The 27,329-nt window shown below is 40.1% G+C and overlaps 1 protein-coding gene across 7 annotated transcripts in view; it reads left to right on the plus strand.

Annotated features, from left to right (window-relative positions):
* The window catches only part of CHD8 (chromodomain helicase DNA binding protein 8), a 72,867-nt gene that overhangs the window by 33,748 nt on the left and 11,790 nt on the right, over window positions 1-27,329 (plus strand). For 5 of the 7 annotated variants that reach the window (XM_036252476.1, XM_036252510.1, XM_036252467.1 and 2 more), the window contains exons 6-26: window positions 6,253-6,435; window positions 6,517-6,585; window positions 7,413-7,468; window positions 7,988-8,105; window positions 9,621-9,704; window positions 15,584-15,721; window positions 17,251-17,372; window positions 17,511-17,754; window positions 18,974-19,150; window positions 20,187-20,330; window positions 20,583-20,838; window positions 21,410-21,620; window positions 21,869-22,064; window positions 22,563-22,730; window positions 23,115-23,294; window positions 24,621-24,731; window positions 25,073-25,269; window positions 25,516-25,715; window positions 25,796-25,976; window positions 26,067-26,156; window positions 27,046-27,149. In XM_036252476.1, the coding sequence (XP_036108369.1) occupies window positions 6,253-6,435; window positions 6,517-6,585; window positions 7,413-7,468; window positions 7,988-8,105; window positions 9,621-9,704; window positions 15,584-15,721; window positions 17,251-17,372; window positions 17,511-17,754; window positions 18,974-19,150; window positions 20,187-20,330; window positions 20,583-20,838; window positions 21,410-21,620; window positions 21,869-22,064; window positions 22,563-22,730; window positions 23,115-23,294; window positions 24,621-24,731; window positions 25,073-25,269; window positions 25,516-25,715; window positions 25,796-25,976; window positions 26,067-26,156; window positions 27,046-27,149 (3,229 nt within the window). The remainder of the gene's footprint in view (window positions 1-6,252; window positions 6,436-6,516; window positions 6,586-7,412; window positions 7,469-7,987; window positions 8,106-9,620; window positions 9,705-15,583; window positions 15,722-17,250; window positions 17,373-17,510; window positions 17,755-18,973; window positions 19,151-20,186; window positions 20,331-20,582; window positions 20,839-21,409; window positions 21,621-21,868; window positions 22,065-22,562; window positions 22,731-23,114; window positions 23,295-24,620; window positions 24,732-25,072; window positions 25,270-25,515; window positions 25,716-25,795; window positions 25,977-26,066; window positions 26,157-27,045; window positions 27,150-27,329) is intronic. The other 2 variants (XM_036252486.1, XM_036252519.1) reach the window with 1 other exon arrangement.

The raw sequence follows: 27,329 nt of genomic DNA on the forward strand, positions 1-27,329 counted from the left end.
AGCTTTGTTAATTTAGCTCTGTATTGTCCTTAATATTGGCTAAGGCCTAGTTTTGTTTCTTTCTTCATATTTTTCCTGGTTATTCTTTTTTTTTTTTTTTTTTTTATCTTATTTTTATTGTTGAATGTATTATAGATGTCTCTCCTTTTTCCCCCATTGACCACTTACTCCCCAATCCCGCTCCCCTCCTGCCTTCCCCACACTATTGTTTATGTTCATTGGTTATACATATATGCATAGAAATTCTGTGGTTTATCTCTTCCTGCCCTCCTTCCCCCTTTCCCTTTGAGGTTCATCAGTCTAACAACCAATTTGTACTTCTTAATTCCTTCATCTTTACCCATCTTCTCAGGACCCTCCAATTTGGCAAGCAACAAAATGTTCTCTGTATCTATGAGTCTGTTTCTGTTTCGCTTGCCTATTTTGTTTGTAGATTCAATTGTTGATAGATATGTATTGCCATTTTATTGTTCTTATTTTTGTTCTTCTTCAAGAAGACCCTTCAACATTTCATATAATACTGGTTTGGTGGTGATGAACTCCTTTAGCTTTTTCTTGTCTGGGAAACTCTTGATATGTCCATCGATTCTAAATGATAGCTTTACAGGGTAGAGTAATCTTGGTTGTAGGTCCTTGCTTTTTATCACTTTGAATATCTCTTGCCCCTCCTTTCTGACCTGCTATGTGTCTTTTGAGAAATCAGCTGACAACCTTATGGGAGCTCCTTTGTAGGTAATTAACTGCTTTTCTCTTGCTGCTTTTAAGATTCTCTCTTTATGTTTAACCTTTGGCATTTTCATGATTATGTATCTTGGTGTGGGCCTCTTTGGGTTCATTTTGTTGGGACTCTGTGCTTCCTGGACTTGTATATCTGTTTCCTTCACCCAGTTAGGGAAGTTTTCTGTCATTATTTTTTCAAATAGGTTTTCAATTTCTTGCTCTCTTTCTTCTCCTTCTGGTACCCACATGGTGCGAATGTTGGTACGCTTCAAGTTGTCCCAGAGGTTCCTTACACTGTCCTCATTTTCTTGCATTCTTTATTTCAGTTAGTGCATCCTTCATTTCTGACTGGTTCTTTATTTTGTTGATGTTCTCACTAAGTTCCTTGGTTCTCCTTAAGTTCCTTGAAGGTCTAAGTCCCCTTAATGTTCTCACTAAGTCCCTTGAGCATTCTTATAACCAGTGTTTTTAACTCTGCATCTGATTGATTGCTTCTCTCCATTTTGTTTAGTTCTTTTCCTGGAATTTTGTGCTGTTCTTTCACTTGGGACATGCTTCTATGTCTCCTCATTTTGGCTGCTTTCCTGTGTTTGTTTCTATGTATTAGGTAGAGTTGCTATGTCTCCTAGGCTTCAAAGGTGGCCTATTATTGTAGGTATCCTGTAGGGTCCAGTGGCACAGCCTCCCTGATCACCCCCGCTGGACCCTTGAGGTGCACCCCTCGTGTGGACTGTACACCCTTCTGTTGTAATTGAGTCTTCTTTGCTGTTGGCATGTCATTGGGAAGTATTTACTCTGGCTGATGAGCTGCAAGGACTGGCTGTGACCACTGGCCTCTGTCTCTCTTGGAGGATCAGCAGGATAAGAGCCCACCACACAGACAGAGCAAGACTTAGTTCAGCAGGGCTCTAGTACCCACTGAGTCCACTCATTGAGAGTGTCACTTGTGGAGGTGGTTGGACGGTAGTGCTTCAACGTGGTCTGAAGCTGTCCACTGGGTGTGCTGTCTCTGGGGCAAGGTCAGCCACTGCCTGTATTCTACCCTGGGCCATCTGACATAAGCTACAAAGTGATCTGCAGACGGCTGCTTCTTGTGCTGGGCTTGGAGGTACCCAGGAAAAGCCAAGTTGTAAACCAAGGCTGGCTGTTTCTAGTGCCAGGCCTGGGGCCACTTAACGAGAGGTATGGGGCTCACTGAGACCAGATTTTAGGAAAATCTAAAGCAAGATCCAAGACATGCCAAATCCTATGATAAAGCCATTGGAAACTCTTCGGTGGACCTGAAGGTTGGGTGGGGCAGAGCCTCAGGGAATCACCAGGGCGGGGCAAACAGTGAACCAGGTTGCTGAAGTCCCCAGACATGGTAGCAATCTGCCTGCCCCGTGGTGGGTGAGGGCTCACCAAAGGAACAACAACCTCTGACAGCATGTCTGTCCAGGAGAAAGCTGCCCTTTCAGCTCCAATGCCAAACAACTCACTTCTTCCCCATATGTCTCTGGTGCCTTTCGAGCTGCCTCTCCAACGTTGTTGGAGCAAGTCCGAGAAGGAGCTCCAACAGAAGGAGCAAGTCCGAGTAAGTCTGTGTGTAGGCCCTTTATGAGGAACTGCCTGGGACTCCAGGAGCCTCAGTCTCCCTCAGCCTCAGTTCCTGCTGGTTTCACAGACAGAAGTTATGGGGACTTACTTCTCTTTCTGGCACTGGAACCCTAAGCTGGGAGCCTGGTGTGGGCGGTTGCCCCTTGCTCCTCAGGGAGGACCTTCACTGCTGAGGTATCTCCCTGATTTTTATCCGCCTCACGTTGGTGTGAGACCAGCTGATTCGCACCTCTGCCTCTCCTACCAGTCTCCATTGCTTCTTCTTTAATTTCCTAGTTGTAGAACTTCTATTCAGCTCGGTGTCTGGTGGTTCTGAATGGTGGCTTTTCTATAGTTTAGTTGTAATTTTGATGTTGTTGTGGGAGGAGGCGAGTACCGTGTTTACCTATGGTGCCATCTTGACTGGAAATTTTCCTAGTTATTCTTAGATGTTTATGTCTCCATTTGAATTTCAGAATCAGCTTATCTAATTAAACATTTTATTAATCTTGTTTTGTCAAATTTTTGTAATAAGGGAGAATTAAGTCTTCTTGTTCCAGAGCAGTATGTATTAGTATTTACTCAGGTCTTTTCTGTTTTCTCTTATAGTGTTGTTGTTTTATAAATATGTTTTTAAATTAATTTTAGTGAGAGAAGAAAAGGAGAGGGAGAGAGAGATAGAAACATTGATGAGAAAGAGAAGTATCATGGATCATCTGCCTCTTCCATGGCCCCCGTACTGGGGACTGAGCCCAAAACCTGTGCATATACCCTGACCAGGAATGGAACTGGCAACCTCTTGGTGCATGGGATGATGCCCAACCAACTGAGCCACACCTGCCAGGGCTATCCTATAGTGTTTTCAGCACACATTTTTTATATATTTGGCTAAATTTTATCCTTTAGATAATCTTTTTGTTATCATTGATTCATCATATTTTCTGGTTGAGTTATGTAGGAAAGCTATTAATTTTTAACTGTTTTATACCAAGGAAGTTTGCTCAATTTCAGTATTTCTGCTTATAATAAACTCAGTTGATTATTTTCTATTTTCAGGTGATATGATTATAATTAAAAAATAATTTTATTTCTCCACTTTTTCCAATTTTTTATCATGATCTCCCAAGTATTACTTAAATTATTTAATTTTAAATACTTTATCAACCACTTGAAAGAATATGGTAGCTCTCAAATATAGTGATATGAAAAACATCTCCAAGAAATATTGTTAACTAAAAAAATAAGCAGGAAAACAATACATATAGTATGCTTCTATTTATTAAAGCAAAAAAATGGAGACTTCCGGTCAAGTTGGTGGTGTAGGTAAACGTGGTATCGCGTCGTCCCACAACCACATCAAAGTTACAACTAAACTACAAAACAATCATCATTCAAAACCACCTGAAATCAAGCTGAATGGAAGTGCTACAACTACAGAATTAAAGCAGCAGCCACATCCAGGATGGTAGGAGGGGCGGCGGCGGATGGGCTGGTCCCACAGCCACATGTGGCGGATAAAAATCAGGAGGATACCTCGGCTGGGAAGGTCCTCCCTGAGGACTGAAGGGTCCCCGTCCCACACCAGGCATCCTGCTCAGGGTTCCAGTGCCAGGAAAAGAAGTCCCCATAACTTCAGGCTGGAAAAAGAAGCAGGAACTGAGGCTCAGGGAGGCTGAGGCGGCTGGTGCCCCAGGCAGCTCCTCTTAAAGGGCCCGCACACGGACTTATCAGACTCACTCCCTCTAAGTTGGAAGGGGAGCAGCTCGAGGGGCACCAGAGACATACAGGGAAGAACTGAGCAGTTTGGCATTGGAGCGAGGGCTGGAGAGGGGGCTTTCTCCGGGACAGACCTGCTGTCAGACGCATTTGTTCCTTTGGTGAGCCCTACCCTGGGGCGGCAGACAGTTGCCATATCTGAGACTCCAGCAACCTGGCTCACACTGGTTGCCCCGCCCTGGTGATTCCCTGAGGCCCCGCCCCACCCAACTTTCAGGCCCACCCAAGCTGTTGCCAGTTGCTTAACCACGGGATTGGCCCATCTTGGATCCTGCTTCAGGTTTTCCTAATTTCTTTCTAAGACGCAGCATCTGGTCTCAGATAGCCCCATACCTCTTGTTAAGTAATACACAGAAACAAGCACAGGGAGGTAGCCAAAATGAGGAGACAAAGAAATAGGTCCCAAATGAAAGGACAGAACAAAATCCCAGGAAAAGAACTAAGCAAAATGGAGATAAGCAACCTAACAGATGCTGAGTTCAAAATACTGCTTATAAGGATGCTCAATGAACTTAGTGAGAACCTCAGTGAACTTAGTGAGGGCCTCAAGAGCATAAAAAAGGACCAGTCAGAAATGAAGGAGGCATACTGAAATAAAGAATAATTTACACAAATTCAATAGTAGAGTAGGTAAAGCCAAGAAGCAAACCATCGATTTGGAATATAAGGAAGCAAAAAACACCCAATCAGAACAGCAAAAAGAAAAAAGAATCCAAAAAAATGAGAATAGTGTAAGGTGCCTCTGGCACAACTTCAAGCGTGCCAACATTCGCATCTTGGGGGTTCCAGAAGGAGAAGAGGGAGAACAAAAAAATCAAAAACCTATTTGGAACAATAATGGCAGAAAACTTCCCTAACTTGGTGAAGGAAACAGACATACAAGTCCAGGAAGCACAGAGAGTCCCAAACAAGATGAACCCCAAGAGGCCCACACCAAGACAGATCATCATCAAAATGCAAAAGGTTCAAGACAGAGAGACAATCTCAAAAGCAGCAAGAGAAAAGCAGTTAATTACCTACAAGGGAGTACCCATTAGGCTGTCAGCTGATTTCTCAAAAGAAACTTTGCAGGCCAGAAGGGAGTGGCAAGAAATATTCACAGTGATAAAAAGCAAGAACCTACAACCAAGATTACTCTATCCTGCAAAGCTGTCATTTCGAATCAGTGGCCATATAGAGTTTCCCAGACAAGAAAAAGTTAAAGAAGTTCATCACCACCAAACCATTATTATATGGAATGATAAAGGGTATTTTTGAAGAAAAATAGAAAATATATGAACAAACAAAATGACAATGAATACATATCTATCGACAATTGAATCTACAAACAAAATGAACAGGTAGAACAGAAACATTCTCATAGATACAGAGAACATGTTGTTGGTTGCCAGATGGGAGGGGTGCTGGGGGAGTGGGTGAGAAAGGTGAAGGGATTAAGAAGTAGAGATTGGTTGCTAGACTGACAAACCTCAAAGGGAAAGGGGTTGGGGGGTGGGAAAAAATAAACCAAAGAACTTATATGCATAACCAATGGCCACAGACAATAGTGTGGGAAAAAGAGGGAGGGGGCAGGAGTGGGAGGACGGTGTCAATGGGGGAAAAATGAGGAACATCTGTAATACATTCAACAATAAAGATTAAAAAAATGTTTTTTTAATCCTCAAAGAAAAAGTCTTTAAGATTAAAACAAACAAAATATTCTATTTGCACTTTTGCACATCAGGGTTCCTGGTGTGAAGTAACTTATACCCTGCACTCCAAGAGTCCTGTTTCATTTTCCAAATCTTCTTGTCAGTAATACTCAGGTTTCTTTCAGGTGGATTCTGGTTCTTTGATAAAACAATTCAGCAAAATAATATACAGGGTGGGGCAAAAGTAGGTTTAGAGTTGTTTGTATGGAAAATAATACAGTAATTAGCAAGTAATAATAGAAGAATAAACTGTTTCACATACTCACAACTGTAAACCTACTTTTGCCCCTCCCTGTATATTCAATACATAGAATACATTTCATGGTTTGACATGATATAATTTGCTAACTAAGCTTTTTATTTTTCTTTGGTTTGATTTTCTCACAGGGATTTTGAAGTAAAATCTCACTATATGACAATAGACAAATAGTTTTAAAGGTATTTTCTTTGAGAAACTAAGCAATTATTTTAACAATTTTTGCCTTCATAGAAAAGACGCTCCAACCGCCAAGTTAAGCGAAAAAAATATACAGAGGATCTGGATATAAAGATCACAGATGATGAAGAAGAAGAAGAAGTGGATGTAACTGGTCCAGTAAAAACTGAGCCTATCCTTCCTGAACCACTGCAGGAACCAGATGGCGAGACTTTGCCTTCCATGCAGTTCTTTGTGGTAAGCTGACAATTCAAGGAGTTTGACAGGTTTGTCCTGCTGCTCACAATCTCTGTTGACTGACTGCATCTTTGTCTGCAGGAGAATCCCAGTGAAGAAGATGCAGCCATTGTGGACAAAGTGCTTTCTATGCGTATTGTGAAGAAGGAGGTGAGACCTCTATCTTCTTTTTTAAAAATTAAACTTTTGGGGGTGACATTGGTTAATAACATTGAATAACAAGTTTCAGGTGTGTGGCTCTATAATCTGTATATTGCATCATCTCTATATTTCATTGTATGTTTAACACCCAAAGTCTAGTCTCTTTCTGTTGCCATATATATATTTGACCCCATTCATCTTCTTCAACGTCTTCCCACACCTTTCTCCTCTGGTAACTACCGTACTGTTGCCTGTGTCTATATCTTTGTTGTTTTCTGTTTCATATCCTATATATGAGTGAAATCATGTGGCTCTTGTCCTTTTCTTTTTTACTTATTTCACTTTGCATGATACTCTCAAGATCTATCCATGCTATGGCAAATGGAAGCCTCTTTTTTTTGTGGTATGTGCCCCTAGCGGGAACCGAACCCGGGACTCTCTGGTCCACAGGCCGACGATCAACCTCTGAGCCAAACTGGCCAGGGCTCGGAAGCCTCTTTGTCAACCCCCTAATGCTACATTCACAGACCTTTGTTAATGAGCACCTTTGGATATCAGGGTAATTGCTACAGTGTAGTTAAGAGGGATGATGAAGGAAAGTTAGCTGGAAAATAGGAACTTTCTTATGTCTCTTTTGCTTATCTGTTTAAAATTGGTAAAGGCTTATTTTTTCCTATCAGGCCTTTAGTATTGAAGTACCAGGTTGGTTTTTTAATTCCTTAGTCAGTAATATATCTTGAGAGCATTCATATGAAGCTCTACCACATACGGTTAAAATTAAAGGTTCTTTCTTTGGCAAATAAAGTATTAATAACTGTAATTTTTTTCCTTCTCAGCTTCCTTCTGGACAGTATACTGAAGCAGAAGAATTCTTTGTCAAGTATAAAAACTAGTATGTGATCTGTGCAAAAAGCTTTTACCCCAAACTCCACAGGGTTGTAAAAAGTTCTCCTGTATAGTCTATCCTGGGTGGAAATATGTCCCTTTTTTATAGCCTCCTAGCCCAAATTATTTTCAGTGAGGAAAATGGCTATTTAGAGAAAAGTTCAGGAATTCACTCCACTCTTACTGTTTCCCTGTACAAAGGTGAGATGAGGGTGGTTTCTGATAAAATCCTTTGTTATCCTCTATACCTTAGTCTAAGATTAAGACCTTGATACTCAAAGTGTAATCCATGGACCAGCAGAATTAGCATCATTTGGGTGCTGCTTAGAAATGTGAACTTTTAAGCCCACTCCAGACGAGGTGGTTGGTGTGCAAATTCAAGTTTAAGAATCACTGACCTAAGAGAGTATCTCCCCATTTAAGCATGTAATCATTATGTCTGCTTCTGGCTAATCCCAAAGTCTCAAACAATAGCCTATAAATTTCCCTTTTCTGCTCTATGATTGACTATTTCCATCCCCTTCAGCTCTTACCTGCACTGTGAATGGGCTACCATCTCCCAGCTAGAGAAAGATAAGAGGATCCATCAAAAACTAAAGCGCTTCAAAACCAAAATGGCTCAGATGAGACACTTCTTCCATGAGGTAATTAGGAATAGGTATTGCCTATCAATTTCATAGAAACAAAAATTGTTAGGGCTATCAGCCTTGGCTGATTCTTTAAAAGACTTGCAGTTGTTTGGTACACATGGGTATATACATTGGACTTTGGACTTTCCTTAATTGCCCCATGCATAGTTTTGCCATGTCTAAATATGGTCTTCCTTATAGATTATTGGATATTTTGATATTGACTTGCTCAGTAGTCATAAAGTGTTTTCAAAATGCATGATAAACCAGCCTCTGGTCCAATCGAGGCATTCTTCTTCCTGTAATATCAGTCTTTAGCAGTTGATGGAATCTGTAGCCATAAACAACCAAATCATTAAGAGAGTGCATTTATTTTCTCAAATTTCTAATTCAGTATAGCTAGAAATAGTGATAAAGGAACTTTAATTTCCCATATCTAGTGTTACTGCTAAACACTGGAGCATGCGTAAGAGCTACATTTAGCTCTCCATCTTGTGTACATGTCCCTTTGCCAAATGGGGATTTTTTTATCTTTATATTTTTTTATAGAGTTCTGAGTGCCTTGAGAAGGATTATTTTTCAAAGCTTCTTAGAGGTTAAGGGGAAGAGGTCTAGTAAAAAAGACTGAGACATGGAATAATTTGTAGTTTCAGCAAAAAAACACTGTTCTGGCTGAATACAACTGATAAAGTTAACCTTATACCATCAGGTTTGCCTATAAATGAACTATTTTCCACATTACCTAGAGAGGGCAAGTCTTCTTTATAGATTATAGACCGTGTAGGCTTTATAATTTATTTTTATGTGAAAATGATAATTTGGTTGCATTTTTTTCATCCGTGTTCTTTTAAAGCCTAGTATGTGAAATGTGCAATGGAGCTGTAATTCCATTCCAACTGTTGTTAGATATACAATATGTGATCATTGAAACAGCTCTTCTAACTCAGATGTCATTTAAATCTGCCTTTATAGGTAGGCATTTAACCTGATTAGTCATTCATTTATTCATCACGTATTTTGTGCTAGTCACTCTGGTAGACAAGTCAGGCAAGGTCTGTGTTTGCCTGCACCTCACTGTCTAGGGAGGGAGATTAAAAATAATTCAGATTGTGATAAGTGCCAGGAAATGAGGTGATGAAGTGGAAAAGCTGTATTTAAAACTATTAGGAAAGTTTGAATATGAAGCAGAAGAGAAAAATAGTTGTGGGAGGAGGGTGTGTAGAGTCAAGAGAGGTCTTTTTAAGATGTGAAATAGAGCATATTTTTATGTTTATGAGAATGATATAGTAGAGAGGAATTCCTAAAAATGCGAGAAGGTATGAAACCAGAGCATATATGAAGAGAATGGCCTGTGTTAGGGATAAGAGACACTTGCTCTGATAACAGGCAAGAAGATGTATGCAGGTAGGTTGTAGGATTTGATATTCTGAAAATATGGAACTTTCTTCTGATGGTTTCTGTTTTCTTAATAAATAGGGTCATCAAGCAGTGATCTTTCAATCTTATTGTTGGGTTTTATAATTCCTCTAGGATGAAGAGCCCTTCAATCCAGACTACGTAGAGGTGGATAGGATATTGGATGAGTCTCACAGTATTGACAAGGACAATGGGGAGGTGAGTTGGGTCATGGAGAAACACGAAAGGCCTTTTATAGATTTCTGCTGGTCTGCTTGCCCTTCCTTTATTTTTCAGATATGGCTGAAAAGTCCCTTGGATGGAAAAGGTATTACAAGTTTTTTCTGAGGGATACTTAGATTTATATTGGTAAGGTAAGGGAGTAGGGAGAGAGGCTAAAGGGAAATATTTCCATAAAGTTAAACTTGTAAGTACTGGGAGCTATGTTTACAAGTACTCATTCAGCCCTGGCCTGTTTGGCTCAGCAGTTAGAGCATCAGCCTACGGTCCAGAGAGACTGGGTTCGGTTCCCACTAAGGCACGTACCTCAGTTGCGATTTGTCCCCGGCCTGGTTGGGTCGTGTGGGTGGCAACAACTCGATGTGTCCCTTTCACATCGATATTTCTCTCTCTCTCTCTTCTTCTCCCTCCCTCCCCTCCCACTCTATCTGAACAAGAACAAAAAAAAAAAAAAAAAGGAAAAATGTCCTCAAGTGAGGATGAAAAAGAAAAAACAAGTACTCATTCATTCATTCATCTTGGTCTCATTTTCTCTCCGATTTTATATAGGAGACCCTTTACATTCACTTGGGTGTGAGAGTTTGGGAGAGGGATACTTCATAAATATCCAAATTTATTAATATAAAAATACCTCTATAGGCTCATCACTTTATGTTGTTGAGAGTTATTTATTTCCTGAATTTATCATCAGTTAAATGCATTTTTTTTTCTCTCACCCGAGAACATTTTTGCATTTATCTTCAGATACAGCGGGAGGGAGAGCAAGAGGAAACATCGATGTGTGAGAGAGCCACATCAAGTGGTTGCCACCCACAGGACCCCAACTGGGGCTGGGGACAAACTGCAACCGAGGTACTTTCCCTTAGCGGGAACTGAACCCAGTCTTTCTGGTCTGCGGGCCAACATTCTAACTGCTGAGCCAAACCAGCCAAGGCCATTTTCATTTTATATTAAAATAGACCTATTACATTTGAATCTATTCTTTTATTTATTAATATGTTTTTACTGATTTTTTTATTTTTTTATTTTTTTTCAAATCTTTACTGTTGGATGTAAAATGTATTACAGATGTTCCACATTTTTCCTCCATTGACCCCCTCCTCCCCACTCCCGCCCCCCATCCCACCTTTTCCCACACTATTGTCTGTGTCCATTGGTTATGCATATAAGTTCTTTGGTTTATTTCTTCCCACCCCCCCAACCCCTTTCCCTTTGAGGTTTGTCAGTCTAGCAATGAATTTGTGCTTCTTAATCCCTTCACCTTTTTCACCCATTCCCCCAACCCCCTTCCCAACTGGCAACCAACAAAATGTTCTCTGTATCTATGAGAATGTTTCTGTTCTTCCTGTTCATTTTGTTTGTAGATTCCATTGTTGATAGATATGTATTCATTGCCATTTTGTTTGTTCATACATTTTATCTTTTTCTTCCAAAAGACCCTTCATCATTTCATATAATAACGGTTTGGTAGTGATGAGCTCCTTTAACTTTTTCTTGTCTGGGAAAGTTTTTATATGTCATCGATTCTAAATGACAGCTTTGTAGGATAGAGTAATTTTGGTTGTAGGTTCTTGGTTTTCATCACTCTGAATATTTCTTGCCACTCCCTTCTGGCCTGCAAAGTTTCTTTTGAGAAATCAGCTGACAGCCTAATGGGAACTCCCTTGTAGGTAACTAACTGCCTTTCTCTTGCTGCTTTTAAGATTCTCTCTCTTTGTCTTGAACCTTTTGCATTTTGATGATGATGTGTCTTGGTGTGGGCCTCTTGGGGTTCATCTTGTTTGGGACTCTCTGTGCTTCCTGGACTTGTATGTCTGTTTCCTTCACCAAGTTAGGAAAGTTTTCTGCCATTATTGTTTCAAACAGGTTTTCAATTTCTTGTTCTCTCTCTTCTCCTTCCGGCACCCCCAAGATGCGAATGTTGGCACGCTTGAAGTTGTCCCAGAGGCTCCTTACACTATCCTCATTTTTTTGGATTCTTTTTTCTTTTTGCTGTTCTGATTGGGGATTTTTTGCTTCCTTATATTCCAAATCGATGGTTTGCTCCTTGGATTTACATACTCTACTCTTGAATCTGTGTAAATTATTCTTTATTTCAGTTAATGCCTCCTTCAATTCTAACTGTGTATCCATGATTTCTAACTGGTCCTTTTTTATGCTCTTGAGGCCCTCCCTAAGTTCACTGAGGTTCTCACTAAGTTCATTGAGCATCCTTATAAGCAGTATTTTGAACTCAGTATCTGTTAGGTTGCTTATCTCCCTTTCGCTTAGTTCTTTTATTGGGGTTTTGTTCTGTTCTTTCATTTGAGACGTGTTTCTTTGTATCCTCATTTTGGCTGCCTCTCTGTGTTTGTTTCTGTGTATTACTTAATGAGAGGTATGGGGCTCGCTGAGACCCGATGTTGCTTGTTTGAAAGAATTTAGGGAAAACCTGAAGCAGGATCCAAGACAGGATCCTATGGTTAAGCAAGTGGCAACAGCTTGGGTGGGCTTGAAAGTTGTGTGGGGTGGGGCGGGGCCTCAGGAAGTCAGCAGGGCGGGGCTACCAGTGTGAGCCAGGTTGCTGGAGTCTCAGATATGGAGACTATCTGCCGCCCCGGGAAGGGCTCACCAAAGGAACAAAGGCCTCTTACAGCACGTTTGTCCCCGAGGAAGCCCCCTCTCCAGCCAAACAGCTCAGTTCTTCCCTGTATGTCTCTGGTGCCCCTCGAGCTGCCTCCCCTCCAAGCTTAGAGGGAGAGAGTCTGATAAGTCCGTGCGCCAGCCCTTTAGGGAGCTGCCTGGGGCTTCAGCCACTTCAGCCTCCCTGAGCCTCAGTTACCGCTGGTTTTTCCAGCCAGAAGTTATGGGGACTTCTCTTCCTGGCACTGGAACCCTGTGCGGGGCACCTGGTGTGGGACGGGGACCCCTCAGTCCTCAGGAAGGACCTTCCCAGCCGCGGGAGCCTCCTGATTTTTATCCGCCACACGTGAGTGTGGGACCAGCCCGTCTCGCCGCTGCCGCCACCCCTCACGCCACCGCCCCTCCTACCAGTCTGGATATGGCTGCTGCTTTAATTCCATAGTTGTAGGACTTCCATTCAGCTTGATTTCAGGCGGTTTTGAATGATGGTTGTTCTGTCGTTTAGTTGTAACTCTGATGTGGTTGTGGGAGGACGCGATACCGCGTTTACCTATGCCGCCATCTTGACCGGAAGTCTTACTGATTATTTTTTAGAGAGAGAGAGCTGGCCGGTATGGCTCAGTGGTTGAGCATCGACCCATGCACCAAGAGGTCGCTGGTTTGATCCCAGTCAGGGCACAGTCCCCAGTGGGGAGCATGCAGGAGGCGGCCAATCGATGTTCTCTCTCATCGATGTTTCTTTCTCTCTGTCCCCCTTGCTCTCTTTCTAAAATCAATAAAGAATAAAATATTTAGAAAAAGAAAGGGAGAGAGAGAGAAACATCAATTGACTGCCTCCTGCACCCCCCCTTCTGGGGATCGAGTCTGCAACCCAGGCATGTGCCCTGATCGGGATTCAAACCAGGACCTTTCAGTCTGTGGGACAATGCGCAATCCACTGAGCCACCCTGGCTAGGCTGAATCTATCCTTTTAAATAGATAGTAGAGCCCCACTTCCACAGATTCATATTCAGTAAGTCTAGAGTTGGATGTAGAGACCTGTATTTTTAAATTGGTTCTCCAGCATTTTCTCCTTTATAGCGTGATTTGCGAATCACTGCACTAATGCTTTTTTAGATTGGAGAGCAGATTTTAAATATGCTAAAGTACTAATACAGATTTATAAATAGCTTTTTAAAATTTTCCAAGCAAGAAACGTAGAGCTCTAAGCCACCAGTGAATTCAACATTCTCTCATTTAAATTTATTTCAAACTTACTTAGGCTATGACTAACCATTTCCTTATAACTATTTGTTTCCTTTTCACTTTAAGTAGTGGTTGTTGGTTTAGCTTTGCAGGGCCATATTTCTTAAAGTTATCACTTTTGACATTTATTACTTACACAGTGATGAGCAGAAAACAACAAAATCTCATTAAGCTATCGGTGCTCAGTGGTGAACTGGGCTCAGTCATGAGCTAAGTGACCTGCTCACATACATCATCCTTATGGGACCTAAGAGTCAAAGTCTTACTTCTGTAAAATCCAAAGTTTATTTTATAAGCCTTCAGCGTCGCTCAGGTAAAACCTTAGATGTCAGTGGCCTTTTACAGTTCAGTGTCTTCAAATCTTAGCAACCATGTCTCAGATAACATATATTCTGCTTTTTGGATTAGGGGTGGGAGTTACTGTTTGTTTTTTATTTATGGGAGGTGATTGGGAATGGACCAGTTATTAGTCAGGACAGGTAGTTGTTGTTATATTCTTATTATTTTCAGGATGTCAGCCTTCTCAGCCTTATTCTCTGCCACCATACTTGCCCTTCCAAAAGTAATTGGCCTTTGATCAGGGCCCTTTGTAATGTGTTGCAATGGGCATGACAGATGAAAATGTTTTAGTATTCTGCTACTGGAATTTATGCTGCCAACATTGAATAATAACATTCTGTGTACTCATTTTTTCCTCTCCAAAATGAGTTTAACTTATCATCCTTTTTACATTGCCTGATAGTGGAAATAAATATTATAATAAATATTAATGTCCATGGAAAAATAAGTTACGATGTTGGAAATGTGTGACCTGAACAAATAGCTTTATGTAGAAAATGACCTGAATCACTACAATAAAGAAAAAGGTACAAGAGCAACTAGATTAATTCTAGGGATTCTTGATCTTTGACTCTGAAAACTTCTTGCTTGCTGTTTTATAAATTGGTAATTAAAGGTTTCTGTTGCACTAGGCCCAGTCTAAGCCTTCTTGCTTCATATAAGCCAAAAATGGAAATGCAGTTTAGGCAGGTATCATTGTAAGTCATAAGAATAAGAGCCATTTACCATTGGTCACTGGCCCTTCCCTTGCAGTGGAATGCATACATAGAGCATAATACTGTAGTTGGAGCTTCAGCATTTCTCCTTCCTCTGTAGTCTTATTATCTGCCTTCAGTGAACCTCTCATAGTTATCTCCTGTCTTTCTGAGGCTCTCAAGGAAATCTCTTTTCCATCATATGATTGCTCTTTGAATTAGCATCTGCACTAAAAGAGCCCCAAGAGCTCAGAAGGCCCCATGATTTCACCCTGCTCTGCTCCTATGGGTTTATCTTGTTCCCTGCTTCTTAAAGTTTGGCTACTACTGAATCAAATTTAGTGCCAGGAGAATAATATGGAACAGAGCCATATCTAATTTGAAACCAATTCAACACAATATAGGACAATAATATTTTTCTCTCTCATGTGCTTGGTTGATGAGCATGTGTCAGTGCTTATTGTTCTAGAAACTACTGGGTAGAAATTTCACTTTTAGAATAGATTCTAATAAATTGTCTGGAAGAGCCCTGGCCAGTTTGGCTCGGCGGTTAGAGCGTCGGCCTGCAGTCCGAAGAGACCCGGGTTCGGTTCCCACTAAGGGCACGTACTTCGGTTGCAGTTTGTCCCCGGCCCTGGTTGGTCGTGCGGGTGGCAGGCACTCGATGTGTCCCTTCACGTCGATGTTTCTCTCTCTCTCTCCCTCCCACTCTATCTGTACAAAAAATGGAAAAATATCCTCGGGTGAGGATAAAAAAAAATAAATTGTCTGGAAGAATGCTGAAAGCCATAGTGCATCAGCAGGTGAGCATATGATTGATACTTTCAGCCTGACTTTTTCAACACTTTTTAAGGTGTTGACATTTTGTGTTCTACATCTATAGTCAAATTCTTATTCTTTTACAACAGCAGATAACACAGAATCAGTGTATAAAGGCTTTGGTTTCTTCTCTCTTAGCCTGTAATTTACTACCTGGTGAAATGGTGCTCTCTGCCCTATGAGGATAGTACATGGGAGCTGAAAGAGGATGTTGATGAGGGCAAGATTCGAGAATTTAAGCGGATCCAGTCAAGGCACCCAGAACTCAAAAGGGTGGTAAGTACATTTGCATTTAGAGTATAAAGTAAATATGGGCAATAACTTAATTTTTCCCCTATAGAAGTTTATATTGTTTTTAGATTTTTCTGAAAATTTTCAAACATATACAAGTTGAAAAAAATAGTAAAATGTACCTGTTACCCAAGTTTAACAATGAACACATAGCCAGTCTTGTGTCATTTATTTCTCTACCCACTCACTTCCCTGTTTCCCATATTATTTTGAAGCAAATCCCAGATTTCTCTATTTCACATGTAAATATTTCAGTATTTATACCTAAAGGTAAAAAATACCATTATTATTCCTGAAAAAATTGAACCATTCCTAAGTATCATCAAATAACCAGTCACTGTATATATTTTCCTGATTCTCTTTTAGTTTTTGTTAAATTGTTTGAATTGAATACTAAATAAGGTCTATCTATTGTTAATATTATATTAATTAGTTGATATGGCTTAAATCTCTCTTATAGTTCCCCCTTGGTTTCCTTTCACTCCTTTGCCATTTTCTCTGGAAGAAACCTGGTGATTTGTTCTCTAGGATTTCCCATAGTCTGAAGTTTGCCAATTGCATTCCTGTTGAAACCTTTTAACATGTTTTCTGTGACTTATATTTCACGTAATGGTTACATGTAACGCAGCACTATTCATTAGAACATTTTAGAATTCCCTTGTCCACTATAGTAGCCACTAGCCACATTTCAAATGCTCAGTAGTTACATGTGGCTAGTAATAAAACTTTCATAATTGTAGTAAGTTCCATACGCTATCACTATTCTAAAGGTTTGACCAGATGGGGAAGAGAAGCCACTAAATCTACTTCATAAGTGATGCTTCTAGGTTGTCTTTTATGATATCAACCATTTAGCATCATTGCCTAGATCCATTCTTTTTTTTATTAATTTATTTTTTTACCCTCACCTGAGGACATTTTTCCATTTTTTGATCAGCTAGAGCGGGAGGGAGGGGGGGAGAGAGAGAGAGAGAACTACGTGAAAGGGACACATCGAGTGGCTGCCACCCACACGACCCAACCAGGGCCGGGGACAAACTGCATCCGAGGCACGTGCCCTTAGCGGGAACTGAACCCGGGTCTCTCCGGACCACAGGCCAACGCTCTAACTGCTGAGCCAAACCGGCCAGGGCAACCTAGATCCATCCTTGAAGGATTTTAAAATGATGATACTTTAATTCTCTCATTTTTTATGTATTAGCCAGAATCTTCTATAAAAAGATATATGTTTTACTTACTGTTTGGTTACAGGTGGTATAGGAAAGCAAGATAAATGCTATATTCTTTTTAAAACAATGAAGTAGTTTCCTAGCATCCTCCAAAAGTGACCAGTAGGGTTTTTTTCCCTCTTTTAAAAAAGTGTCATTATGAACTCATGAATTTGAATGTGTTTAACATGTTTTAATCCAAGACATAGTGTTTTTTAATTGACTTCAACTACTAGAACTACATAGTAAGTTTACCTAATTTTGTTAATGTCTCCACCCCATTTATTCAAATTTCCTATTTTTAAGAATCGTCCGCAGGCAAGTGCCTGGAAGAAGTTGGAGCTGTCACATGAGTATAAAAACAGAAACCAGTTACGGGAATATCAGTTGGAAGGGGTCAATTGGCTGCTCTTTAATTGGTATAACAGGTAAAGAAAAGAGTGGGCCTATAGATGGAGGCTTAGTCTGGGGTTATTTTTATTTTCTATTTAAACAGGTTTTTTAACATACTTTTTGAAAGATGATATCTTTTGACATGTTTTTCATTTTCCATGATGAATTTGCAGGCAGAATTGCATCTTGGCTGATGAGATGGGATTGGGCAAAACTATTCAGTCCATTGCCTTCTTGCAGGAGGTATATAATGTAGGCATCCATGGTCCCTTCCTGGTCATTGCCCCACTGTCCACAATTACTAACTGGGAGCGAGAATTCAATACATGGACAGAGATGAACACTATTGTGTACCATGGCAGTCTGGCCAGCCGGCAGATGATCCAGCAATATGAAATGTACTGCAAAGATTCACGGGTGAGTTGTATTTCATGAAAATATTACAGTTTAGAAAGAATCGGCCAAGGTACCTGGTATTTTAGAGACTTTAATATGAATAAAAGAGTGTTGTTGAGGCTTTCTGTGATTTCAGGCATTTTTTTGTCTAGATTGTGCAGGGCATTTTTTTTACTTTGATATTTTGATCTAGTGGCAATTTTGAACTGGTGGAAGTTCTGACTTTATGAATACATACATGTTAAATAGAATTTTATCAGAATTGATGAGTTTTTATCAAGAAAGTATTTTTTGCCCTGGCTGGTTTGGCTCAGCGGTTAGAGCATTGGCCTGCGTTCTGGAGAGACCTGGGTTCGGTTCCCGATAAGGGCACGTACCTCGGTTGCAGTTTGTCCCCGGCCCTGGTTGGGTCATGTGGGTGACAACCACTCGATGTGTCCCTTTCATGTCAATGTTTCTCTCTCTCTCTCTCCCCTTCCCACTCTATCTGAACAAAATATCAAAAAATGTCCTCAGGTGAGGATAAAAAAAAAAAAAAGAATTTTTCAGAGTGAAATTCATTTAGCCACTTTAATTCCACTTTAATTCCAGTGGTGAACTTAAGCCATTTCCTTCACCTATTTTTAAAAGTCTTAAAATTTTCATCAAGATAAGTTTTTTCTATGTAAATCTAAAAATAAAAATTTGAATAATCAATTCTTTTTTAACCAGATTTTACGAATTTTTTACAGAAAAATCATTACTGTGATTTTTTGGGAATAAATCCAAATTTATTCAAGTTATATTTTACTGCCTTTAATTTTATTAAGGTGATTCAATTCTGTCTATTTTTAGACAGTAACCAGTATTATCACACATTATATTAGTGATTTTCCCTTTTAGTTTTGTTTTGTATGTTTTAGCAATTACTCAACATTGTGGATTTCATTGTTAATCAGCAAAAGATCTAGGGCTGAGATACATGAGCTAGGCTTACTACAGAGTTGAAAATGTCCATCTTTATTCATGAGGTCCATCACTTTTCCAGGGAGCTGAATATGTTGAGGATGCAATATGTCTTACATTGGGTGATTTGGTACTGTTTATCAGGAAGATAAACAGTAATAGAAGAGGAAGATGGTGCAGTTTGTATTTCATATTAAGCCTGCTTGAATAAAGAAAATAAAATGTATAATTCAGAAGAGCTCCTTATTTAGATACATTTTAGGCCTTTTCTGAATTGACCTACCTTCATGCTTAGGGGCGCCTCATCCCAGGCGCGTACAAGTTTGATGCCCTGATCACCACGTTTGAGATGATACTGTCAGACTGTCCTGAGCTTCGTGAAATTGAATGGCGCTGTGTTATCATTGATGAGGCCCATCGACTAAAGAACCGTAATTGCAAGCTGCTTGATAGTCTCAAGCACATGGACCTGGTGAGTTCCTCACACTGACTTGTGGGCAGAGACACCTGGTATTAAAATAAGCCCAAGTCCTATAGAATTATACCCCTAATTTAGCAGAAAGGAAAAAAAACAATGGGAATCTTGATATTGGGTGGTGGGTATATGGTCTGTGGGAATGGTAACCTTAAAGTCATAAAAATTTTAGAATGGGAAGGCAACTGTGGGTTTGAGGTTCTCAGTCAGGTAGAGAGGTGGGATACTATATTAGTTACCTAATCCTGCACAATAAAATATTCTAAAACTTCGTGGCTTACAACAGCAGCTATACTTTTCATGATTCTTTAGCTTATCAACTTGGGCTGGGTTCAGCTAGGCCATTCTTTTAGTGGTCTTGCCTGGAGTCAGTAATGCAACTGCAGCTAGCGATTGGTGTTGGTTGTTGGCTGGGGCACCTGGGTCATCTGGGCACCTGGGTCATCTTCCACTTGGCCTGTCATTTCTCCAGTTGGCCAGACTTTGCTTCCTTAAATGGTAGAATCAGGACAGTGTTCCAAGAGGGCAAAGGCAGAAGTTGCAATGCCTTTGAGGTATAGGCTCTGAAACTCACACAATATCACTCTGCTACATTCTCTTTGTCAGACCAAGTCACAAGGCAAGCCCAGATTCAAGGGGTGAACCTTGATAGGAGGAACTACAGAGAATTAATGGCCATATTTAATCCAGCACAGGTACCTTCCCTAGAGGGGACATACTAGTTTATCTGTGGGGAATTGAGTGTGGAGAAGCATATGTAATTGGAAAAAACGTGCTGAATATTTCTTTATTCTTTAAATTATCATAATATTTAAGTTAATTTAATATGTTAAATGATGTCAAAGGTTTTCTGGAATGTTTTGTATTTATCAAGAGAGAGAGCAAGTAAAAGATTAGTTAAGATAGTAATCTGGTCCATTCCCATAATTTTACAGATAAAGAAAGTAAAGCTAAAATAATATGCTTGCTAGAAACCCCCAAAAGCCCTTTGTGTTTCTGAGTCTTTTCAGTCTTCTTTTTTCTCCATTTCTAGGAACACAAAGTGCTACTCACGGGAACACCACTGCAGAATACTGTGGAGGAGCTGTTCAGCTTGCTTCATTTCTTGGAACCATCACAGTTTCCCTCAGAATCAGAATTCCTCAAGGACTTTGGGGATCTCAAGACAGAGGAACAGGTAGGAAGTCTGTATCTGGTGAAGTACTAACCTCAGACAAAAAAGGTAAAGTTTGTACTAGACAGGCATTTATTACTATAGGCATCAAAGGCCTTTCTGAACTTCTTATAACCTTGTGCCCACACTATCTTTGGCATTGTCCAGAATCTACATTTTTCAGATATTGGTAAACTCTCATTATATTTCTCAATGTTTCCACATAATGTGAGAATGTTTTTCCTCATGTTATTGATTTCTTTCCCACTGTTTCAGGTTCAGAAGCTACAGGCCATTCTCAAGCCAATGATGCTGAGAAGACTGAAAGAGGATGTTGAAAAAAACCTGGCACCCAAACAGGAAACTATTATTGAAGTAGAGCTGACGAACATCCAGAAGAAATACTACCGGGCTATTTTGGAGAAGAATTTCTCCTTTCTTTCCAAGGGGGCAGGTCATACTAACATGCCTAATCTGCTCAACACAATGATGGAGTTGCGCAAATGCTGCAACCATCCATATCTCATCAATGGTGAGGAGATTTCTGGAAAATACTTGCCATTTATATATTACCTGTATTCTTTCTAAGTTATATTCTCCAGGATCAATGGATCATTGCCTGCTTCGGGCTAATTTGGGAGTGGAGGGGAATTCTTTTAAAACAATTCTTAAGTGAAATATCTTTCTCTAGCTTTTTTCTACCTGCTAGATCCTACATAATCTCCAAAATTAATTAGGATTTGCTGTTTGGAATTTCATGAATAAACTACTCAAGTCATTCTGTCCTCTGGATAAATGTCCTTACTGGTACTTTATTTTAATGTTTTTGTTTTAGATGCCAGTAGGGTGGTAATAGTGGTTTGTATGTCTTTGTCTACACATTTATATATTTTTTACCCAATTAATAATTTTAAGCTTTACTTTACTTGGAACATTTTGTCAACACAATTGAAAATGATTTAGAATTTTTTGGTTGCTGATACTCTGTGTGTATAATATGTTGATTTCAAGTCAGATTACTCTTTTCTTTGCTTTCTTATCTCAGTTAAGTCTTAGTATATTTTTCTGGACCTCACCATCAAGTATGATTTTTCTTTTGACAGGTGCAGAAGAAAAAATCCTAACAGAATTTCGAGAAGCTTGCCATATTATACCTCATGACTTCCACTTGCAGGCCATGGTTCGTTCAGCTGGCAAATTGGTTCTTATTGACAAATTACTTCCAAAACTTAAAGCTGGTGGCCACAAGGTTCTGATCTTCTCTCAGATGGTACGCTGCCTAGATATCCTAGAGGATTATCTAATCCAGAGAAGGTGAGCTAAGAGTTGTCCCTTGCCTTGTGTTTACTGTATTCATCATAAAGCTGCAAAAAAGTAGTAGGGCCTGAGTTTAATTTGATTAGGACTGGGATAAGAGAAGTATTTAAGACTGTCATTCTCAACTTCCTGTTAAGGTTTTGGTCAACTAGAGATACGGAGATACTGATATTGATTCAACTCTGCTTTTTTGCTCTCTTTTTCTGCTTAGTCAATTAAAATTTTTTTCTGTGACTCCCATACAGGTACTTATATGAGCGTATCGATGGGCGAGTTAGAGGTAACCTTCGACAGGCTGCTATTGATCGCTTCAGCAAGCCTGACTCAGATCGTTTTGTCTTCTTACTATGCACCCGGGCTGGTGGACTTGGTATTAATCTCACAGCTGCTGATACCTGCATCATCTTTGATTCTGACTGGAATCCACAAAATGACCTGCAGGTAAAGGAAATCATTGTTTTAGGGACTAACTAACTATAACCTGAGAGGTTTTTCAGCGGGATCAGGATTTCTTAGAAAGACTTGTCCTTCAGAGAGTGTGGAATTGTTTACTTAGCTAGGAGTGGCAGTCTAGATCAGAGGTCAGCAAACTTTTTCTTGCAAGAACCAAATAGTAAATGTTTTAGGCTTTGTGGAACATACAGTTTCTGTTGTAACTACTCACCTCTTATAGCAGAAAGGCAGCCATCGAGAATATGTAAATGAATGGGTAGGACTATGTTCCAGTAAAACTTTATTTACAGAAACGGGTGACCACGCAGACCATAGTTTGCTGACCCTTGGTCTACATGATAGGGCATAATCTTATCTCAAAATTGACTTTTGATTTTGAGTTGATCTCATGGCTGCTTCATAGATATGAATTGGTATTTTGAGTCAGCCCCCCGACCCCCAATTTTATGTTAACTTTGCTCTGTTTTTCCATTGTTTTATAACCAGGCCCAAGCACGATGTCACCGAATTGGGCAGAGCAAAGCTGTGAAGGTGTACCGTCTCATCACTCGGAATTCTTATGAGAGAGAGATGTTTGATAAGGCTAGCCTCAAATTGGGATTGGATAAGGCTGTGCTTCAGTCCATGAGTGGTCGTGATGGCAACATTACTGGAGTGAGTCCTCTTAGTCCATTGATAATGTTTGTACCAGGTCATAGAGTTAGAAGGAGACATAGGTCATAGAGTTAGATTCTGTCACTAGAATCTAACCATCCTATTGTGATTCTCAGTTTTTCTTTCTTTCTTCTTCTTTTTTTTTTTAATTGATTTTTAGAGAAGAAGGGAGAGAGAGAAACATCGGTGTGAGAGCAAAACATTGATTGGCTTCCTCCTGTATGCTCCCTACCAGGGATTAAGCTTACAGCTCGGTCATGTGCCCTGACCAAAAATGGAACTGGCAACCTTTGCATTTCGTAAAATGTAACAAACTAAAATATTGTGATATGGTTAGATAATATTATTTTGATAGTCTTTTCATCTTTCTATTGGATTTTGTAGATACAGCAGTTCTCCAAGAAGGAAATTGAAGATCTCTTACGCAAAGGAGCATACGCAGCCATAATGGAGGAAGATGATGAGGGCTCCAAATTTTGTGAAGAGGACATTGACCAGATCTTGTTAAGAAGAACCACAACCATCACCATTGAGTCTGAAGGAAAAGGTTCTACTTTTGCCAAGGTATGTACTACCTGTGCCAGATGCTGGAGAAGCAGAGATAAACACCAGAATCTCTAGAATTTATATATATATTTTTTTGTTTTATTATTTATTTTATGCTGCTTTTACTCCCAGACCATAAGTTTTTTCATTGCTTCAATTTCTTTTGGGATATCTTTTTTTCTGTGTAACCTCCTTTTCTGGTTTAGGAATAATCTGCTTTTTTTTCAGGAAGGATCATCTCAGTGTGGCAAGGAGAGCTCATGTATGGCTTAATCCGCCCATGAGCTCTGTGAGTTCTGTGCCACATCTTGGTAGTTTTGTTCACCTGGATGTGCTCAATGACCAGAGAATCTACATCTAAATCCTTAAGTTCAGCATTATTCTCCTCACTTTTAAGTATGTGCAGCAAAATTTAGTACTCTTTTTGGGTCACTGACCCTGTGTCCATCCCCATTGTTTGGCCTGGGCACACTTGCCAACCTCAGTATTATAACGATGGAATGGCGCACGTTGCTTCTGAAGTGACATCCTTCAAATACTTGGTGGTTTTTCGAATATGCATACCACTAAGTCTTGATGGTCTGGATAGTTTCACAGGTGTTCTTTTTTTTTTTTTTATCCTCACCCGAGGTTGTTTTCCCATTTATCATCAGATAGAGTGGGAGGAAGGGAAAGAGGGAGAGAGAGAGAAACATTGACGTGAGAGAGACACGTCTACTGTTTGCCTCCCGCACAACCCAACAAGGACTAGGGACGAACGGCAGTCAAGGTATGTGCCCTTGACCGGAATCGAACCCGAGACTCATTGGTCTGCTGAACCAAACCTGCTAGGGCTCACACGTGTTTTTAAAGTGAACGTGAACATTTGAACCTCTTGGTTTGCATGATTTTGTGAGGTTTTCTGGATCAAGTAAATAACGAACCTTTTTCAGAGGTCACCTCAGGCTGCTTTTGGGAAGAGCTAAATATATTTTTTAAGCCCTGGCCGGTTTGGCTCAGCAGTTAGAGCTTTGGCCTGCGGTCCAGAGAGACCCGGGTTCGGTTCCCGCTAAGGGCATCTACCTTGGTTGCAGTTTGTTTCCGGTCCTGGTTGGTCGTGCGGGTGGCAGCCACTTGATGTGTCCCTTTCACGTTGATGTTTCTCTCTCTCTCTTCCTCTCTTTCCCTCCCACTCTATCTGAACAAAAAATGGAAAAATGTCCTCGGATGAGGATAAAAAAGAATATATATATATGTGTGTGTGTGTGTGTGTGTATATATATATATTTTTTTTTATAAGTGGTTACTGGTTTCCCATTGCTCGAAAAATAATATAGTCAACTTTGTTCCATTGTTCCTCACTAGGCAAGCTTTGTTGCCTCTGAAAATAGGACAGATATTTCTCTGGATGATCCCAACTTTTGGCAAAAGTGGGCCAAGAAGGCTGACCTGGACATGGATCTACTCAACAGCAAGGTGAGCTTCCATTTCCTTTAGAGAGGAAATATTGCAGAAGACATAGTACTCTCAGTAATCTTTATAGCTGCTCTGATTCTTAGATGCTGACCTTGGTTTATGATAGTGTGTTCTATACAAAGGCTATTATAAAAACTTCCTACATCAGAGGCCCCAGAAAACTGCTTTTTTTATGTCTACCATTTAATTTTGCTCCTGAATCCCTGTAGAATGTCCTAAAAAAATCTGAGTATCTGCAAATGTTACATCAAAGGCTATTTCAATCCATAATTGTCTTAATGCCTTTCTCATAGTCATATCATGAAGATAATTACTTTATTTTCTTTCTGTTCTTTGCATAGAATAACTTGGTGATTGATACACCTAGAGTACGAAAACAGACTCGCCACTTCAGCACTCTGAAGGATGATGACCTAGTGGAATTCTCTGATTTGGAAAGTGAAGATGACGAGCGACCACGCTCTCGCCGGCATGACCGTCATCATACCTATGGACGCACTGACTGCTTTCGGGTGGAAAAGCACCTATTGGTATATGGGTAAGAACCCGCCTTCTCAGCAGAGGTTATGCATCTTCATCCTGATAGACACTCTGTTTGCCTTTCAGATTGGAGATTTCAAAGAGGGGATAATGGGGAAAACTTAGATACTCTATTTATTCTGTTACCTTGTTTTACCAAGATTTTTGTCTCCACCTTTTGGCATAGGCAATTCTGGGGGACTAGGGACTATCTTTGAGTTCAAGTTCCCAGGAATATATTAATATAATTTTCTTTTTGTTCTAGTTGGGGTCGGTGGCGAGATATCTTGTCTCATGGACGCTTCAAGCGACGTATGACTGAGCGAGATGTGGAGACAATTTGCCGGGCCATCCTTGTGTACTGTCTTCTACACTATCGTGGGGATGAAAATATCAAAGGCTTCATTTGGGACTTGATTAGTCCTGCTGAAAATGGCAAGACAAAAGAATTGCAGAATCATTCTGGTAATTATCAACTCTTTACTTTTCATCTTTCTATAGGTTATCTAATCCTTTTCAGGTCCAAGGGGTTTTCTCAATCCAAGTCTTCAATGTCTCCCCATCTCCAGGTCTGTCTATCCCTGTGCCTCGTGGACGCAAGGGGAAAAAAGTAAAGTCACAAAGCACTTTTGATATCCATAAGGCAGATTGGATCCGGAAATATAACCCTGATACCCTCTTCCAAGATGAAAGTTATAAGAAGCACTTGAAACATCAGTGTAACAAGTAAGGATGGAATTTAGCAAAGGCTAAAGCATTTTCCACCTCAAACTTTCTGCACTATTATTGAGCCAGCTGTTCCTCTTTCCTTTATAGGGTGCTATTACGGGTACGAATGCTATACTATCTGAGGCAGGAGGTGATTGGAGACCAGGCAGAGAAGGTGTTAGGGGGTGCCATTGCCAGGTAAAATTTTGCTGTTTTCTTCATGCTACATCTTATTCAAGGAAAGACTGCTTATTTTATTTTATACTATCTTTATACCTGATAATTAAAATCTAGGTATTAGGTCTTTAGTTCTATATCTAATACCAGTGGAAGGAAATAGGCAGCTGTGTGAGCATTTAAATTAATGGATAAAAGAATGTACTTATAGCCCTGGCCAGTTTGGCTCAGCGGTTAGAGCGTCGGCCTGCGGTACAGAGAGACCTGGGTTCGGTTCCCGCTAAGGGCACGTACTTCGGTTGCAGTTTGTCCCCGGCCCTGGTTGGTCGTGCGGGTGGCAGCCACTCGATGTGTCCCTTCACGTCGATGTTTCTCTCTCTCTCTCCCTTCCTCTCTCTCCCTCCCACTCTATCTGTACAAAAAATGGAAAAATATCCTCGGGTGAGGATAAAAAAAGAATGTACTTATAGTAATCTCTTCAAGGATTATTTTGTTTTCCTGCAGTGCTGTGCTGATTCTGCCCACTTAACACCTTTTTCCCCCAAAGGAAAAATGTTTAATATAAAGATTTAAGATTCACGTTATGATAAATTAAATATCCTTCTCTTGATAAGAGTTCAACTTACGCATTTCTATTTAACTAATCTTGCCACTTTTTTTCTAGGCTTTTTTATTATTCCTCGTGCCCCTTTTCCTATCTGTGGTAACATTGGTAGATTCCCTCCCTCACAAGTTAGAATTCTAAAATTTTAATACACACTTGAACTTTACTAACATAGGTAATATTTGTAATCTTTCTTTCCCCTCATCCCCAAATATACTGTTAGTTATCCATCTTCTTGAATAGAAATGTGGCATTTAATTTTTAGTTTTTTTGTTAATTTTTGGTGTTGCCTTCTTATACCTGTAGTGAGATTGACATATGGTTCCCAGTGGTTGATCAGCTGGAGGTTCCAACAACGTGGTGGGACAGTGAGGCTGACAAGTCCCTGCTCATTGGTGTGTTTAAGCATGGTAGGTACCTTCTCTTAGTTTGTTCCTTTCCTATTGTAGATTTATATGCACAAATGGAACTTTTAGCAGAATGCACGTGACCAATATCTGACTTCTGTGATTGGTTTTTAATAAACTAATATTTGAATGGGAAACTAGTTATTAAATACTCAGAACTGAGCAACTCATCCCTATAAATAG

The sequence above is a fragment of the Molossus molossus genome, unplaced genomic scaffold (genome assembly GCF_014108415.1).
Source record: "Molossus molossus isolate mMolMol1 unplaced genomic scaffold, mMolMol1.p scaffold_m16_p_1, whole genome shotgun sequence".
Classification (NCBI taxonomy): Eukaryota; Metazoa; Chordata; class Mammalia; order Chiroptera; family Molossidae; genus Molossus; species Molossus molossus.